The sequence below is a fragment of the Malurus melanocephalus genome, unplaced genomic scaffold (genome assembly GCF_030028575.1).
Source record: "Malurus melanocephalus ecotype Western Australia unplaced genomic scaffold, MMel_1.1 scaffold_768, whole genome shotgun sequence".
NCBI classification, from domain to species: Eukaryota; Metazoa; Chordata; class Aves; order Passeriformes; family Maluridae; genus Malurus; species Malurus melanocephalus.
In genome coordinates this window covers 25903-41566 of record NW_026624000.1, presented here as the reverse complement: position 1 = coordinate 41566, position 15664 = coordinate 25903, and the positions used below count along the sequence as shown (strand labels likewise).

The 15664-nt window shown below is 41.1% G+C and overlaps 1 protein-coding gene across 1 annotated transcript; it reads right to left on the bottom strand.

Annotated features, from left to right (window-relative positions):
- Positions 1-10200: 10200 nt before the first annotated feature.
- ARL14EP (ADP ribosylation factor like GTPase 14 effector protein) lies at positions 10201-15377 on the bottom strand. The gene is made up of 4 exons (XM_057384998.1): positions 15223-15377; positions 13575-14072; positions 13061-13191; positions 10201-12081 (listed from the first exon to the last, which is right to left on the bottom strand). The coding sequence occupies exons 2-4, from the start codon at positions 13992-13994 to the stop codon at positions 11853-11855; spliced, it is 780 nt and encodes a 259-aa protein (XP_057240981.1). The 5' UTR covers positions 13995-14072; positions 15223-15377; the 3' UTR covers positions 10201-11852.
- Between the last annotated feature and the right edge of the window lie 287 nt (positions 15378-15664).

Sequence of the window (15664 nt, the reverse complement as noted above, 5' to 3'; positions counted from 1 at the left end):
AAACCCGCACTCCAAAACCAGAAGACCTCGAACCATTTATTACATCCAAATCTGCATTTCAAGTGGATGAGTCAGCACAGTAGTCAGAGAACTCTCAATGGCAATTTCTTGTTGTTTTAGAAGTTCCTAACAAACATTTCTAAGTCAGACAAAGGATGATGCTARTGAGCTGAGCTGACACTGCCTTTCCACAGCTTTTTGAGACAGTTGGCCACGTTTTCTTCTAAAAGCAACTCTCCCATTAACAGGAGCACTGCAGAACACAGTGAAACAATTCCTCTAATTGTATTTTCCATTTGACTTCAGGGACTATTTGAACAAAACTGTCACTCCAAAATATTTTGCCWTTGTTTTGTGGTCGTTCTTCTCACATCCTTTTCTACCTTTAAAATGAAGATTCACGTGAAGCCCTCTTCTTGCTCTTGCAGCAAGCTGCTGTTTTGTTTGCTGGGGTTTTTTTAAGGGTTTTTTAAGCGCTCCTCACAGCTCAGGTGAGGTGACAGGATCTCTCAGGAGGTGAAATGGTCTTAGTAATGCTTTAGCCTTTCATTACTCAGCCAGATTGTGGAGTCTATCAATCACACCCACCCTGACGTGCGGGTGAATTAATTGGTGCGTTTGACAAGGACGGTCCTTACCCCGTGTTCTTCTGACAGCTGCCTTTGCCATCAGGAATTTGTCACCTTCCCCTTCTCCTGAGCTGCTGGAGGAACCTGAGTACATCAGGTGAGGACATTGCAAGATTTTTTTTTCTCCTCTTGCTGTACAATCTCAACATCTGGTGAWAACTAAACCCTAAATAAAATTATGGGCGTCCATGCCATCAATAATTCTGTGCTGTAAACAATCCCCTGACAAAGCATCCAAGGAGTCAGAAAACWAATTCATTATCATCAGGAAAGTTAGCACCCTTCAGTAATGACTTTCTGAGTGTCCTTCAAGTGCCAGTGATATTAAGTGGGAGTTGGTCCCAGTTTGGGGACTGATGTTTGTTTACAAGGCTGAACTTCACCTCCCAAAAATCAGGTACAGGTTTGGGTTAGAGCTGGATGTAAATCGTTCTGGAACACTGCAGGGAAGCTGTGCTGCTTGCTGGCTGCCCCTGTCCCGTTCTGAGACACTTTCTAGAGTTTCTTACTTCTTTTTATGGGGCTGCTCTCAGCTTTTTCTGGGCCTTTTACGGGACCAGATTAGAAAATTATTGGTGTTTTAAAGAAAATAAGGTGTGGGCATGCTCCTCCTCAGATCTGGCAGGGTTCAAATGTTAGTTTGTAAATTATTAGGATGTGCTAAAGCTCTCAGGAAGTCAAGACTTACAACAACTCTGTAAAAAGAGAAAAAGAAAGGCATCCCAAACTTCCTAATTCCCCAGCTCAGCAAACAAGTACCAGCTACTTGGCTTTTCCAGGACCTGGTGCAGCCAGGTTTTCATTTATGCCTTACTAGATTTGCTAAGCAGTGGTAACCACTAGAGGGTCAATCACCCAAATCTTGGTGGAAAGATACAGAGGTGACATTATTATGGTGTTTATGGCTGTTGAGGGGAAATAGCTGTGACCAGCTCGTTGTATTTTCTTTGACCAGGTCAAATGTTGGTGTCCAGAAAAATCATTTTATCCAGCACACGGACATTACCACCAAACTCCTTTGGCAGGTAGTCCAAGGAAAGTAAAGTTAAAAAGGTCTTGTTATGACACATTAAAAAACCTAGCAGGAAACAATCTGAAAGGTTCAGTCCCACAGATTCTGGTTGAAAAATTTCCTTTGTGGTTCCACTTTCATGGCCAGGGGCTGCTCTCCTGGAACAAGGTTTCCATGGCTGGAACAAACACTGGAATGCCTGCCTGCCTCCACAGAAAAATAGATCTCTGCCCTCTTGCTCTGCCTTTCACCCCAAATGAAATCCCCTAAGATGGGGGAAAATGTGAGGGGAACAACTTTCTTATTGCTTCTACATCTGGCTGCAAAGATGGTCAGTGACAGCTTTCAAAAAACTGGAAAGGTGTCCCAGTTTCTGTACATCTAATGATATCACCTCTGATTTAAAGGGATGTTTTAAACAAATGATGCAATCAGCCAGCAGAGAAAGTTGTAAAAATTAGRTGCAGTTTAATGGTGAAACATTTCCATTTTTGAGGCTCTACATTGAATTACGCAGCAGTGCATCAAACGAACTTTCAAACCAAAGTGACCTTTGGGCAAAGTATATTGAAATAATCTTACTTTATAAAATATTGGTTAGGGGAAAAAACCCCCAGCACCTGGCATACATAGATTTTGCCATTTCAGAAACTTGTCTTACTAAATGAAAAAGCACAGCCTTGTAGGTGTTCATTAGCAGCAGAAGTTGCAAAGGGATCCATAGATACAGTCAGTGTGATCAGACTGAAGTGTTAAATTACCTAAGCAAGAGCTGCAGCAGTAGATTTCTCTTAGGGAAAAAAAAAAGGATGGTCAAGTAGACACAGGCAATAAGATTACCTTTAAAATGTTTTACTGTAGACCTAAAATAGCTACCCAGCTTTGGGGAAAAAAAAAAGAGAGAGAAAGAAAGAGGGGGGGCAAAGAGGGAGAACATAATTTCCAAACCCTTAGCTTATTTTTAATTTATAGTCCTTGGAAAAAAAATAAGTGGATAGCCCAATCATTTATATGCCCGGGCAAAAGCAATACATCTATATAAAAGTACAGTGATATATTTCTGTTGCTAGTTTAATGTGCTGCTCCGTGCCCTGTGTGTTCTGATTCATTGGAGAGCAGCAATCATGTCGACAGGAGCTGTTCTTCAGTTCCCATCAGCGACAACTAAAGGCCAATTCAAGGTTGTGGCGGGGTCATGAATCTCACACAGTCACTGATGGAACAATTTTCCTTCTGTGTGATGCCGGCGGTGGGACAGCGAGGGAAAACTGCTGCAGGTATGGCTCYTTCTCCCACTCCTCCTCTTTTTTTTTTCTTTTTTTGTTTTTGATTTTTGGTGTGTGCTGTTAACAAGCAGCCTCCAGGGAATACAGGATCAGCACAGTGGAAAATAAGAAGAGAGGAGACTTGCAAGCCTTCAGAAGCTCAGCAAACTCCTGTTCTCTGTGCAGCAGCATCAGCTCATCTGAAGACTTGTACAGMCTTAAAAAAACAGATCTGCTGGACCCAACTCCACAGTGATTCCACCTCTGGCCCAGCACTCTTTGGGTTAAATAAGGAGGTATTTTTATCCTGTAAGCACACCTGAGTTGCTGTCCTGTGGTATGAAARTAAGGCCTGAATTTTGCATGGCGATATCGTTTGYACACATTGARTCTTACGGGYGATCCTTGCACTGAACTTGGAGCAKGTTGAGAACAAAAAGCCAACTCTGGCTGTTGTTTCCTCTGTGTGTGCTGCTCAGAGAGCTGTCTTTGCAGCAGCTGAGTGTCATTTCACTCTGGTGCCATTGCCTGTCACCACAGGGCCACTCTGGTCCAAGGCTCTGCTCTGAATTACCATCAGTGGTGACACAAAAGTGTGAGGTTGTACTCGGTGCTCTGCATTTCCCATGTCCTGCAAGCCAAAATCCCAGCTCCTCTCWGCAGTGGAGAGGGACAGGGATAGGTCCAAGCTTTTTTTACCWCCACATTTGCCTCCCCTGTGCTTTGCACAGGTCTCTGAAAAGGTCACAGCGTTGTCCCACAGCTGCCATCTGAAAACGCTGAAATCGCGGTGTTTTGGAGAAACAATTTGCAACCAAATTCTTCACAAAACAAACAAATCGAAAATGAACGAGACAAAGGCCCTGCAGCTGTGTCTAAGGATCTGATGTTATTTTACTCTTGTTTATTGTGTTGGAGTTGCTCCTGTTCAAACTCAGCACCGATAAGGTTCCAGCATGTGCTGAACTCAGCACTGTCATCAATCCCTTCCAAATGTGCTCGTGCCTGTCCTATCACAGAGGGAGAAAATTGAGAGTGTAAAACCACCCAAAGCCCGGCCTTTAGCCCTTATTTGGGCAGAAAGTTTCACCACATTCATTTCATTTGCATTAAAAATGCTTCTCTGGAAATTAAAAACTTGCATCTGTCTCGTTATTTGAGACCTGGCAACTGAGCTGGTATTAAAATGACAGATATCCACAGAAATCACATTTGCTGTATGACAAATAACAGGAGCAAAGAGAATATACCAACATTAATAATTTACCTTTTTCCAGCTTAGCCCTTCTTTATTTTTCTGGAACTTCCACAAGCAGATTGCCATTTCCTCCCATCTATTCATTATTCAAATTCAGTCAACAGTTTAAGAGAACATGTTTACCTAACAGATAGCTTGCATTTCACTTCCATTTTCACTGCTCWGTATTTGTAACGAAGTGTGAGTCACAATCATGTAATTAAATCACAGAATATAATTTCTTTTCCTCAGCTAAATCAAAATGGAATACTTCTGGGGAAAAAGCACTGCCAATGTGTCTATAAAAAAAAAAAAAAAATCAAATTTCCACAAATAGCTTTGTCTATGTCTGAATTTCATCTACATTCATTCTGACTAAAAATTCAGCATCTTGGATRTTTAGCAAATGATCATTAAAGCAGGCAGAGCAGCTTTATTTCCTCCCTTCTCTGCAAGGAAAGAAGGAAAATATTTTTGTTTTCCTTTAAGCACCTTCAGGTTCTTTTGCCACCCAGTCCCTCCTTTCCCCCTGGTTCTGCAGGTGCCATTAACAACAGCAAAAAAAAGCATTGACAGGATCTGCCTTTTAATGGCCTTTTATTCACTTCTGAGCAGCAGCCTTTGGGGTTTTGCAGATCCATGGTGAAAAGTGAAAACACCAGGAGAAGAACAAGAAATCTTCCACTCTTCCCCTCAGTTCTTATTTAGCTTTCATTTTTCCAACCTGAGCAAAACAAGTTTTTCATCCAGTTTTAGTTATTTTATGGTTAATTTCAAATCATATTCCTCATTGATTTGGGGGTTAGCCAGGCATGAAACCCACACACAGAAGTTTGAAAAGCCACCAAGTGTCTTTGCCATTTGTCCCTCTCTGATTTTTAGCTGAGCATTCAGGTGCTGCTTGTAAACAAAAAAAAAAATTCTGCCAACCCATGCTGTGGTTCTGCTGTATCAATGCTAAATTTTAACACCAACTTGTACAGCTCTCAGGAAGGAGAAAAGGCTTTTCCAAAGGAAAAAATGGMGTTGCATGGGATCTCTCCTTCAAAATCCATCCTGATTTCCAAAGGGCAGCACTCTCTCTGCGTTTTTGGAGGAGACAGAATAGATTTGGAACGCGGCTGCTGATCGATTTATTGTCTTTATGCTGGACACAGGTTTTTATTAAAGAAAGCAGATACTCAATARTGTTAACTAGTAATGGGAATTGACTTTTCACTAATTGCACAGAACCTGGCATTAATACACTTTAATAGAAAATAGGCTTGTGGCCTCCACATCAATCCAAAAGTTTTTTTTTCTGAGTACGCTGCAGACAAAGGACCCCARCAACAACARCACAGCTAAAATAAGGCATTGTATTTATTTACTTATTACCCCTCCAGTTACTAAGATGGGAAACACCTCCAGGGAAGGAGGGAAATGCTTTACCTCAGCTGCTTTTCCTCTGTTTGCTCCATAGGGCTCAGCATTTCCTGTTCTGCCTCATTTCCCTCRTTTGTCAACACAGGAGCAGTTTTGTCTGCCTCAGGTACAGGTGGCACGAGGTAGAATAAATCCAGAAGTGAGACTGGAGTGAGAAACAAACTGATTTATCACTTCATAAACAATATAAATTTATTATTATCATCATCATTTTCACCCAAGTGGTTTGGAGCATCCCACTGGAATCCTTGTGGGAAATGAGACTGTGGGGTTTCACAGTGAACAGCGGTTCCAAGAGGAGCAAATTGGAGTCCCAACCCCTTTTAGGCACTATTACCAGTCCAATAAAGCAGTTAATAATAAAGGATTGCTGCTTTATTTCATGCACTTGGATAAAACAGATTGGCAGAACCTTACTAATCATTGCTGACACTGGAGCATTAGATCAGCAGACAGGCTCCTGAAGCAGCATTTTCCAGCAGTCTGGGAATTTTGAAGGGTGAGACTTTATCTGAATAAATTCTGAAGCACCCTCACATTTATAAGTACACCTCCCACAGTTATTATTAGCTATTTTCAGATCCACTTTTAGATCCCCTTTAGCCACCTCTGAGCCCAGCTGAAGGGAAAAGCACCATTCCCCCTGCTGCTTGTTAAAAAACTTCTAATACATTATTAATTAATATCCTATCTTGACAKGAATTGATACCACTATTAACCAGTGATAAATCCATTTTTATGCATCCTCTTTCCTAAAATGGTRTTTTACACTCCAAGAGCCACTCTTCCATGCCAGACATGTTGCTGCTGGATATYTGCAGATATGCAGAGTCACTCGCCCCCCAGGAATGTTTTATTTACTCAGACAGCCCTTGGAAGTGAAAGGGTAACCATTTCTGATCATAACCTCGGCTTTGCACTTCTAGTAATTATCCTTTAATTGCATTACCTGGTCTGAAATAGGGTTGTAATTGGAAAAAAAAACTATTTGTTGCTCCCCAATGCATACTCTGACATGCATTATTTGCTTTTTATTCAGATATAAATGTTCTCTGCAATTCCGTCAAAGAAAGGAGAAAAAYGAAGCAAAATTGAAATGTCAGTAGCAATTTTGGACATGTGAAAAGCATCACCARCCAGTGCTGGATGGGAAAAATAATATTGTGAAATGAGTGGTGTCGGTGGAAGGAAGAGATGGGAAAAAGGAAAGGGTTCCTGCTGTGCCTGGAGCACCAGCAGTGGATTGGGAGCACTATGGAGACAAAAATTAAATAAATTACAGGTACAATRTTAGGGAGTTAGGTTCTGCCACTCTGGAGCAAAAATAGCACCATAAGGCAGAGGTAGCCAGCACGGATTAGGCTGGATAAATTCAGTCTTTTGGGGGTTTTTGATTAAAGCAAAACCAAACCCACAACAGGAAGAAAATCCCTTGTGAAAAATAAAACTTTGAGATAAATAAAGGTGAAATAAAATGCCTAGAGATATAAGCAACTTTCATTAGTACCCAGTTGGTTCATACTGACCACAACCAACAGAAAGTACAAGAAAAGTCACCTCCTCTGCTGCTGCGTGTCTGGCTGCCCTGTCCCCACCTCCAAACCTCATTCTGAGCTCCAAAGGGAAACACAAGCATGSAAGTTCAGACCCAGGCATTTGGCAYAAAATATTTCATGGGGAATTCAGGCTTCTCTGGATCTTTAGGGAACAATCCTGTAAAGGTTACCAGCATTTTATTCTGGGAATCCCACAACAGAAGGCGATTTTATTTTAGGTGTACACCCTGTAGCTGCCTTCCACAGTGGCTTCTTAGGATCATATTTGGGCACAATTTTTCCTCCTGTTTCACACATAACCAGGGAGGATGAAGGGTATCTTTGTCCAAAAAGTTCTGTCAGTGACAGCATTTTATCCTGACACATTTCACCTGGGCAGAGCACACTGCTTGGCCTGGATTGCTCACCCCTGCAAGCAATTTCACCCAAATCACCAGGACTGTTAGGAGCTCACTACTGAGACATGAAAGAGCTGAGATTTGAGGTTCCCTCAGTGCTGATATGACAACCTGTACAATTTCAGGAGCCTGCTGGATTTACCAAAAAGTATCTCTGTTCTCTTTTCTTTGAGGTTGAACTGAACTCCCAGGAAGCAGCGCAAAGATAACAAATGAAAACAAAGCCAAAATATAATCACTCTGATTATAATGACTGCTAAATAGAGATGGTTGTCAAGAGAAAAGTTTCAGGAGCATTGAAGTCAACTGTCAAGATCCAGCCCATCTGATTGAAAACTGGCAAGCAAGTCAGCTGGGAGAGCACTACCATGTTATAAAACAGAAGGAAAGGAGCAGCTTGGACGCTTGATGGTGGGGTTTTGGTTGGTTGTGGGTTTTGYTTTTTGGGGTTTTTTTGTGTGTGCTACAAACTTAAAATAGTAAATAGATGAAATGAGAAGGAAACTCATTCTCACCTGGATTATAAAGTACTCTAATGCAGGATTAAATAGAAAAAGAAATGCTGAATTAAGAAAACTTACGTTACTGAAATTCGGTAAAAATCTTCTTTTCTATCTTTAAGCAAAGTAGTCAGTCATTTTAAAGGATGATTGTGAGGCCTTAAAAGCTCTGAATGAAGTAAGAACTTTGACTTTGATTCTCTTTGAGAATTCAAGTTCTGATGGTCTTGGTAAGCAGTTTACCTGCATTGCTGGTATATATATCTGTATATATGTWTGTATATATCTATAGATATAAATATACATTATTTTTTAATATGTTAACTAATGCTGTCTATTCATGGCACTAAGCAGCTAAAACAACCAGTTTAAAAAGGGACAGAGCTATCAGTTAAAATGCAAGAACAAATGGAAGAATAACAAGAAGATGATAGGAGAGAATGGCTTTCACTCCTGGCTGCAAGCTGGAGCTCTGCACGGACCCACTCTTAGGTTGTGGTAGGTAATGCTGACATCTGTGGGCCAGATGGAAAACTGATTTTATGATAAAAATTGTTAATATTATCCTAACTAGAGCTTAGAAAGGCAAGCCACTTGGTGTGTGGTAAAGGTTTAATTTGCTGGTGAGTACACGTGAAGGGCTACTGAAGGAAGACGGGGGAAGAAGAGAGAAATTTTGGCAATTTTCTCACCACTTAGTCATGGCAAAAGAAGCAGGGAAATTCCCTATCCCCAGCCCAGTATGCCTTATGCTACATTGCTTCTGGCTCTGCAGCTACTCTGGTAAAATACTTTGGTATTTTAATAAAAAAATATTTGGTAGAAAAAACTTCTTCCCTGTTTGTCTGGGAGAGAGGACACATGGGGCTCTGTGCCACTGGCAGAAGCAACACTGTGGTTATCAAAAAGTTCATTTTCCTAATGAGTGCAGGGCCCTGCTGTGAATGGGTTTCTTGGCCACCCAATCCCACATTCCTGAGGGAATGTCCAGGCAGGAGCTCTAAACCAAAGTTTTGTAGTGAAATGTAAAATGTAAATGTAGCTACAAAAAKGTGTTGCTCTCCTCTTACAGAAATAGCAATCGAGGTATTTGGGGATTGGGTGTGAAGCTCTTATAAAGCCTGAAAATCAAATTGATTTGTCTGAAATGCTAATCCTGTACCTGAGTCTGCCAYACTGCAGCCTCATGGATGTGGCTAACACTTCTCTTGTCCTGGCTTCGATTTCTGAAGGTGCCAATGAATTCCTCTTCGAGGAATTCCCCAATTCCCCATCCCTTGGAGGTGCACCATGGCCAGGTTTGCTGTCAGCTGATGCCCTCTGCTGGGTGTGAGGGACTGGAAATATGTAAATCCCCAATTTCAGAGCAGGATAATGGAACAAAACTTCTTCMAAGAGTGAGCTGAACATCTTAATGGCAACTGTTCACACCTCCCCACAACATTTTTTAATCCATGTTAGATGACAGCTGGTGGTTTGAAATCTAACAGCAGTGAATGAATGACAGAATAGTTCTGGTTACAGCTTCCACATTGATGAATATTACATGCAACTTGTAATTAATGATCTATAAATATAATAATTTCAATGAACTGATACCTCACTATTAGTAGGATTTTAAAATATGCATGATTTGAAGTTTTGCAACTAATACCAAAAGGGAAGTTTTAATACAGCTACTGAACCTGCAGTTGGCTTCACTGCATGCAGGACTCAAAGTGCTGGAGGCCTGGTATATGAATTCTGGTTTATGGAAAGCAGTTGTTTCCTTTGGCTCTATTAAAAGAAGTCATAATGTACTGACTTTAGATGATGACAAAATAGTTTCTGTGGTGTTTATAAAAACAGGAAAAAGAGAGAAATTCACCCTCTAAGCGTTTTAAATCGAGCAAGATGGTAGAGCTTGACTTGTAACAGTGTCTTTTAAGAGGGAAATGGTTATGGGGCATGTGGAACTGTATAAAAACATACTATTGAACTGAGTAACACACTACAGCCTAGGCATATTAAGGAAATGCAGCTAAATAGAAATGTCCTAAATATGTCAGGAGAACATGTGAACAGCGAACACCAAAAAGTAATTTTTCTACTAGAAAAAAAATCCAAACCCCAACTGTCTTTAGGGACAGTACTCACTGCTTGATGCAGATGTTTAGTCAAACAGCAGTCCTGTGTATTTTTTTAGGAAACAAGTGTTTTATTTGGGAAAGTAATCACCTGCTGGTGCATATGTAAAATGAGAGGCTGAATACATTAACTTTGCAGAGACTTAGKGGAGTGGAGAACTATGGGGTTCTAACAATGGAATGCTCTAGGGAACTTAAGTTACTGAATCCAAATCCTGGCTGTGGGCTTAAAGTGTAAGTTACACTCATCACACACGTGGAAGCCTGTTAAATTTATTAACAATGGGTACTGCTCAGACAGCTTTTCTCCTCTCACTCTCTGGAAGTTACCTGTTTATAATTTCACCTCATTCAAAAGGTTGTTTAAGAGAGGAACGGATCCAAACATGGATCCAGAGCACACGATTCACATCACAGTTCTTGGGATAAATGTGGCTGGAACCCAAGGCCAATGAGAGACATCCACTGGAAGAACAGCCAATGCTCTGACCCCAAAAAAAACCCCAGTCTCATTATTTTTATAGCAGATTTAATAGAAATGTAGCATCTCAGAGCTTATACTCCAGTAGGACCAGCAGATGTCAGCACAACTCAAAGTATAACTGTGGATTTTGGCAATGCAATGTTCTTGACACTTACCAGAAAATAAAGAAGTCTGCACAGATACCAAGCTTATACAACTTTACCAAGTCTGCAAGAAGTTGACAGTATTATTGAAAAAATGTGACCCAACAAATATGCAGATCTTCCAAGTCAATCAAGGAAATTAGAAATTTATACAAAACAACAGGAATAAAAATGTTACTACCATTCAATTTATAAAATATTTACAATAAACCTTGTTATATTGTCAAAGTTTAATACTCTGAGGACAGATAATGTATCAACCAAAGATACTTTCAATGCAACTGGGCTTTTTCGGTAAMTCTAAATAACCTTGGTTTGGAAACAGACACTCAAGTTCATTTCAGCTGCATATACACCTTTAAAATCAGTAAAAAGAAGTGAAAAAGGGCTGTTGAAGTACCAGTTCAGTCCAATTACAGACCTAAAACAAACAGAGCAAAACTATTTTAATTTTGTTCAACAGAGASCAACAAAGTAATAAACAGCACTTTAACACAATGCCTTGAGAGTTAAATTTCAATATTTTAAGAGTGAGGCTTGAATTCATAAATTGATCTCAAATTCCAGTAACTAGGATGAGATCTGAATACCTAAATCCTTATAAATCCTTTTTAAGTGAACAGGATTGGATTTATCACGTGTACCTTCAATACTCCATATAAGATATAGCATTCACTATTAATACTAGAGTTTTATTAATACTGCATGTCAACTCACTGAGAACTTCCACAGTGAATTAAAATCCATGAGATCCTGAACTAGAGGAGAAATGAGGGATATATGGAGATGGTACATTCTATAAAACAATGTATGAGTGGCTCAGGATAGATCTCATTAGAATTTTGCAYCTTGTACTTAAATAAAGACTGTTCACTGAGATCTCACCTGGATGACTAAGSAGGCTGAGTACACTGCAGACTCAAGTGTGAAAAGACAGCAGCACGATTATGATACTGTGAAAATGAGCACATTCATCATGTGGATCGYGACAAATCCCATTAAACCACTAAAYRATGAACGTGCTGRCTCTAATCAAAGCATGGAACACACAATCAGGTTAAATAATACCCATGTGCACTACCCCACGTGCTTATTTCGAATGATCTCCCCTCCCTCGATCTCGATCTGCTCRTAGAGCCACTTGCGGTCACAGCGGCACTCGGTGCCGCACTTGTTGGAGCCGCACTTGGGGCAGGCGTAGAAGCAGCCCAGGCAATCTTCATCCAGGCAGTCACACAGRTCCATCCCACTGAACAGCAGCAGGCCCTGGCTGTCGTACACTTTACTCTTGGCTGGTATAACTTGCCTATACAATGGAAAACGACAGTTATTTCCAGTTAAAAAACAATTATTTTGATGCCACGCTGCTCGTATTTGTGGGGGGAARTTTGCTTTTTAAAGGTGAGCATTGTAACAGTGTTCATCTAAAAGACAGACATACCTCACTCACAAATGTTGTATTTGACAACATTTCTCAGTCTTAATTGTATCTCCACTCTGTGCCCAAACTAAGCAGGAGAAACAGATGGAGATGAAAAGRATGTGTAGTTGGTGAGCAGCATATYTAGTGTCTGTTTCTGTCTTGCACWTTTACACACRGGTGGAGAGWAAGGCATTARTCTGACATTTCTTGCRTATTTTGACAAATATTGATATGTTTCAGTTAAAGCTGAAAACTGGTCCCAAATTTTAGTGGAAAATGACAAACAAAATTAAACTTCATATGCCTTTCCTCTACAGAAAAATGTCTTTTTTTAAAATCAATCACATTAGAAGGTTGTAGCATCTTATCTAGTATTGTCCAACTTGGACCTTAACTTTGTTTTTCAAAAGGAAGCTAAGACCTAACTTGCACACTTTTGTTTACCAAGTGTAATTACTGAGTTTACTGAGAGATGATAACTCCAATATTTTAAGTGCAATCTACTTGTTCTTACTATATTCAAATTTAGCCTAGTATCAGAATTTTAGTTTATATAAATATATACATATTAACAGCTAAATCTATGATCTGTGTAGTATTGTCATGCCTCAAAAACACCTGTTTGAGTTTGCCTGAAATATGGACTGTATGCTAACATTTTATCTTCTTGTTTTAACATTTTATCTTGTTTTGTTTATGCCAGGAATGAGAGTGAGATTTAACATCCCCAAAACAAAAAAAAACAATCCATACACACATAAATATCCACACAGATAATGCTATGGGCTACAGGGACACTGACCATCAAGGCTATTTTATTTTGAAATGAAAGTTAATGAAATAATCACGGCTAACAAATTACCTGTCTGAATTAAATGCTGAGATTTTTGTTTGCAGCCTTCTTTTTTCCCTTTTACTGGTCTCTGGGGTGAATTCAGTCTGTCTTCCTGGATTAGCAAAYTGGAGAGACTTTAAGGCCTTAGCTGTGCGCCCCTAAAGAAAGAGAAAACGTCACTTAATTATAAAGACATGTTTAGAAGCAATATGTTCAGTGTTCAKTTTCAAGCACAGGGGTTTGTTGTTTGCCAGGCTTGAATAACAGCTTAAAATACCAGCAGCAGTCTGGTATTTACATGAATTTATGAGCTCTAAGTCACCCTAGCAGACACAATTTTTCAAAACTTAAAGGCCACGTTATTTAATTAGACAAGAGGATTTTTAAGGTCCTCCAAATAAAGGTTTAAATACAATAAACCCCTGCAGATCTAAAAGATCTCATCCTTTCTTATTTCTACTAGTGAAAAAGTTAATTTATTTATGTAGTAGTTACATGAACTCTAACAGAGTGTARAGGGGATGGGAAAACTGATCCTTACATCTGGATCCATCCTTCTTCGTCGCTCTTCGGGCTCCACATCAGCACTTCCATTTATTATCTGCATACATTTGGGACAAAGCTTCCAACCAGGTACAAACTGCCTTCCAAACTTGGCACTCAGAAAAGTTGCATCATCTAAGTCAATTGCTCGCAAGCTTTTCTTGGACAGTTTTCTGTGAATGTTAAAGGGATCACAGCAGGATTTCTGCAAGTCCTCGAATCGATCAATGTAGATTTTTGCATGGTGTAAGCAGATGGTGTTGCTCTCTGACAGGGTTATTCCTGTCCTAAGTTGAAGCAGCAGGAGGTCAGATGAAGACACATCTTGCTTGGTTTTGAAGCCRGTCTGACGGGTGTAATAGGTCTTGTGGCATTCATTGGTGGCTTGAAGCTGAACTCCAACTGTACAAGGATCCATTTTTTCACTTTATCAGAAAAACAAATTTGGCCTAAAATGATTTTTTTTAAGCCTTTAGGAGTTTCTGTGAAGATCACCCTAGGGAAAGAATTAAAATCAATCAAACTCAAATCAAATCAAATCAGGTTTGCAGTGCAAATTTTTATCCATAAGCCAGACATACTGGATTTAAGTAATGTAAAGAAATKATAGCATTCAAGCCTAGCTAAAATGAAGAAGATACTAAATTTATTYTGTTATTAAATCATGGATCTTATACTCCTCTCAGAAACCTTTTATTCCCTGGGGATGTCCTTCCTTGGGACAATCCCTGCTAGTCAAGCCAGACCAGTTGTTAAGATGGCCCAAAAAAAAAGACTGCTGATTGCTAAACAATTCACTCATCCTGTTCCCAAGAAGTTTCTAAAGGGGAAAACAAGGCAGGCTGCACAGGCTGGCTGAAATCAGCAATTCCCATCCAGCAGCACTCTCCTGTATGTTCCTGCCACATATATCTGGTGCAGTTCAACACCCTGGATCAACCTGAGCCTCCTCAAGAACCACTGTGGGCTATGCACGAATTGGTGGTTTCAGATTTGTGMAGTTTTCCTTCCCTTTGTGTGCAGCTCTACTTCTACTGGGCAGTTATTTAAACACCAACTCAATTACCAAATTAAATTATCAAGTAAACCACTGCAGAATGCTCTCACATCTGGTTTCTTGCTGGTCCAGTGCTGGCCCCACACACCGGAGCCTGAGCCCATCTTGCYCTATTTTCCACTGCAATTTAACTTCACTCAAAGAAGTCTCTTACAGGCTATTTCTCAATCCTATTTCGACTGCTAATATGCATTTTTGACTGATTCCTGCTGTGGGAGGTGGGGTTTGTATGCTTGGCTGAAACACACTAGGTCAATATACAAGTGAAAGTCTGAATTTTCAAAAATTGTACACACGTATTGCAAGTCAGAACCCTCGGAAGATGTTCGTATTAAGAAACCGAATTTGTTTTCTAAGGAAAAAAAAAACCAAAACAAAACAAAAAAAAGAAAACAACCCCAACAATGCAAAGCAGTTATTTCAATGCTATCCCTGTCAGATACTCGTTCTGACTGTGCTAATGTGATATTCCTTACACCGACTTAAAACCGTCCCAGGGAAGGAAAGGCCCGGCCCTCCCGCTGCAGGACGGGCGCCCTCGGGGCGGCCCCGCTCCCTCCCCGCGATCCCTGTCTCTCCATGCCGGTACCTCCCCGCGATTTCTGCCCCGCGGTCCCTGTCGGTGGGCTGTGTCCCTCCGTGCCGGTGCCGGTGCCGGTCCGTGCGCTTTGTCCCTCAGCGCTGTCCCGCGGGCGGCCATGAACGGCCCTGACCATAGAGAGGAGGGGCGGAGGGGCGGAGGGGCGGAACTTCCGGCGGGGGATCTGCGACAGCGCCACCTGGCGGCGGGGAGGAGACAGGCCTGGTGCTTCCCAACGCTTCCCATTCCCGGTGCTTCCCGGTTATTCCCGGTTATTCCCAATGCTTCCCGGTTATTCCCAACGCTTCCCGATGTTTCCCGGCGCTTCCCGGTGGTTTCTGTACGGGCGGCGGGGCTCGGGCCGGTGGGCGAAGGGCCCCGACCCGCTGCAGGCCCGGCCGGGCTGCACTGAGGCGGAGGGGCGGCTGAGGGAGTGAGGGTTCGGCCTGTG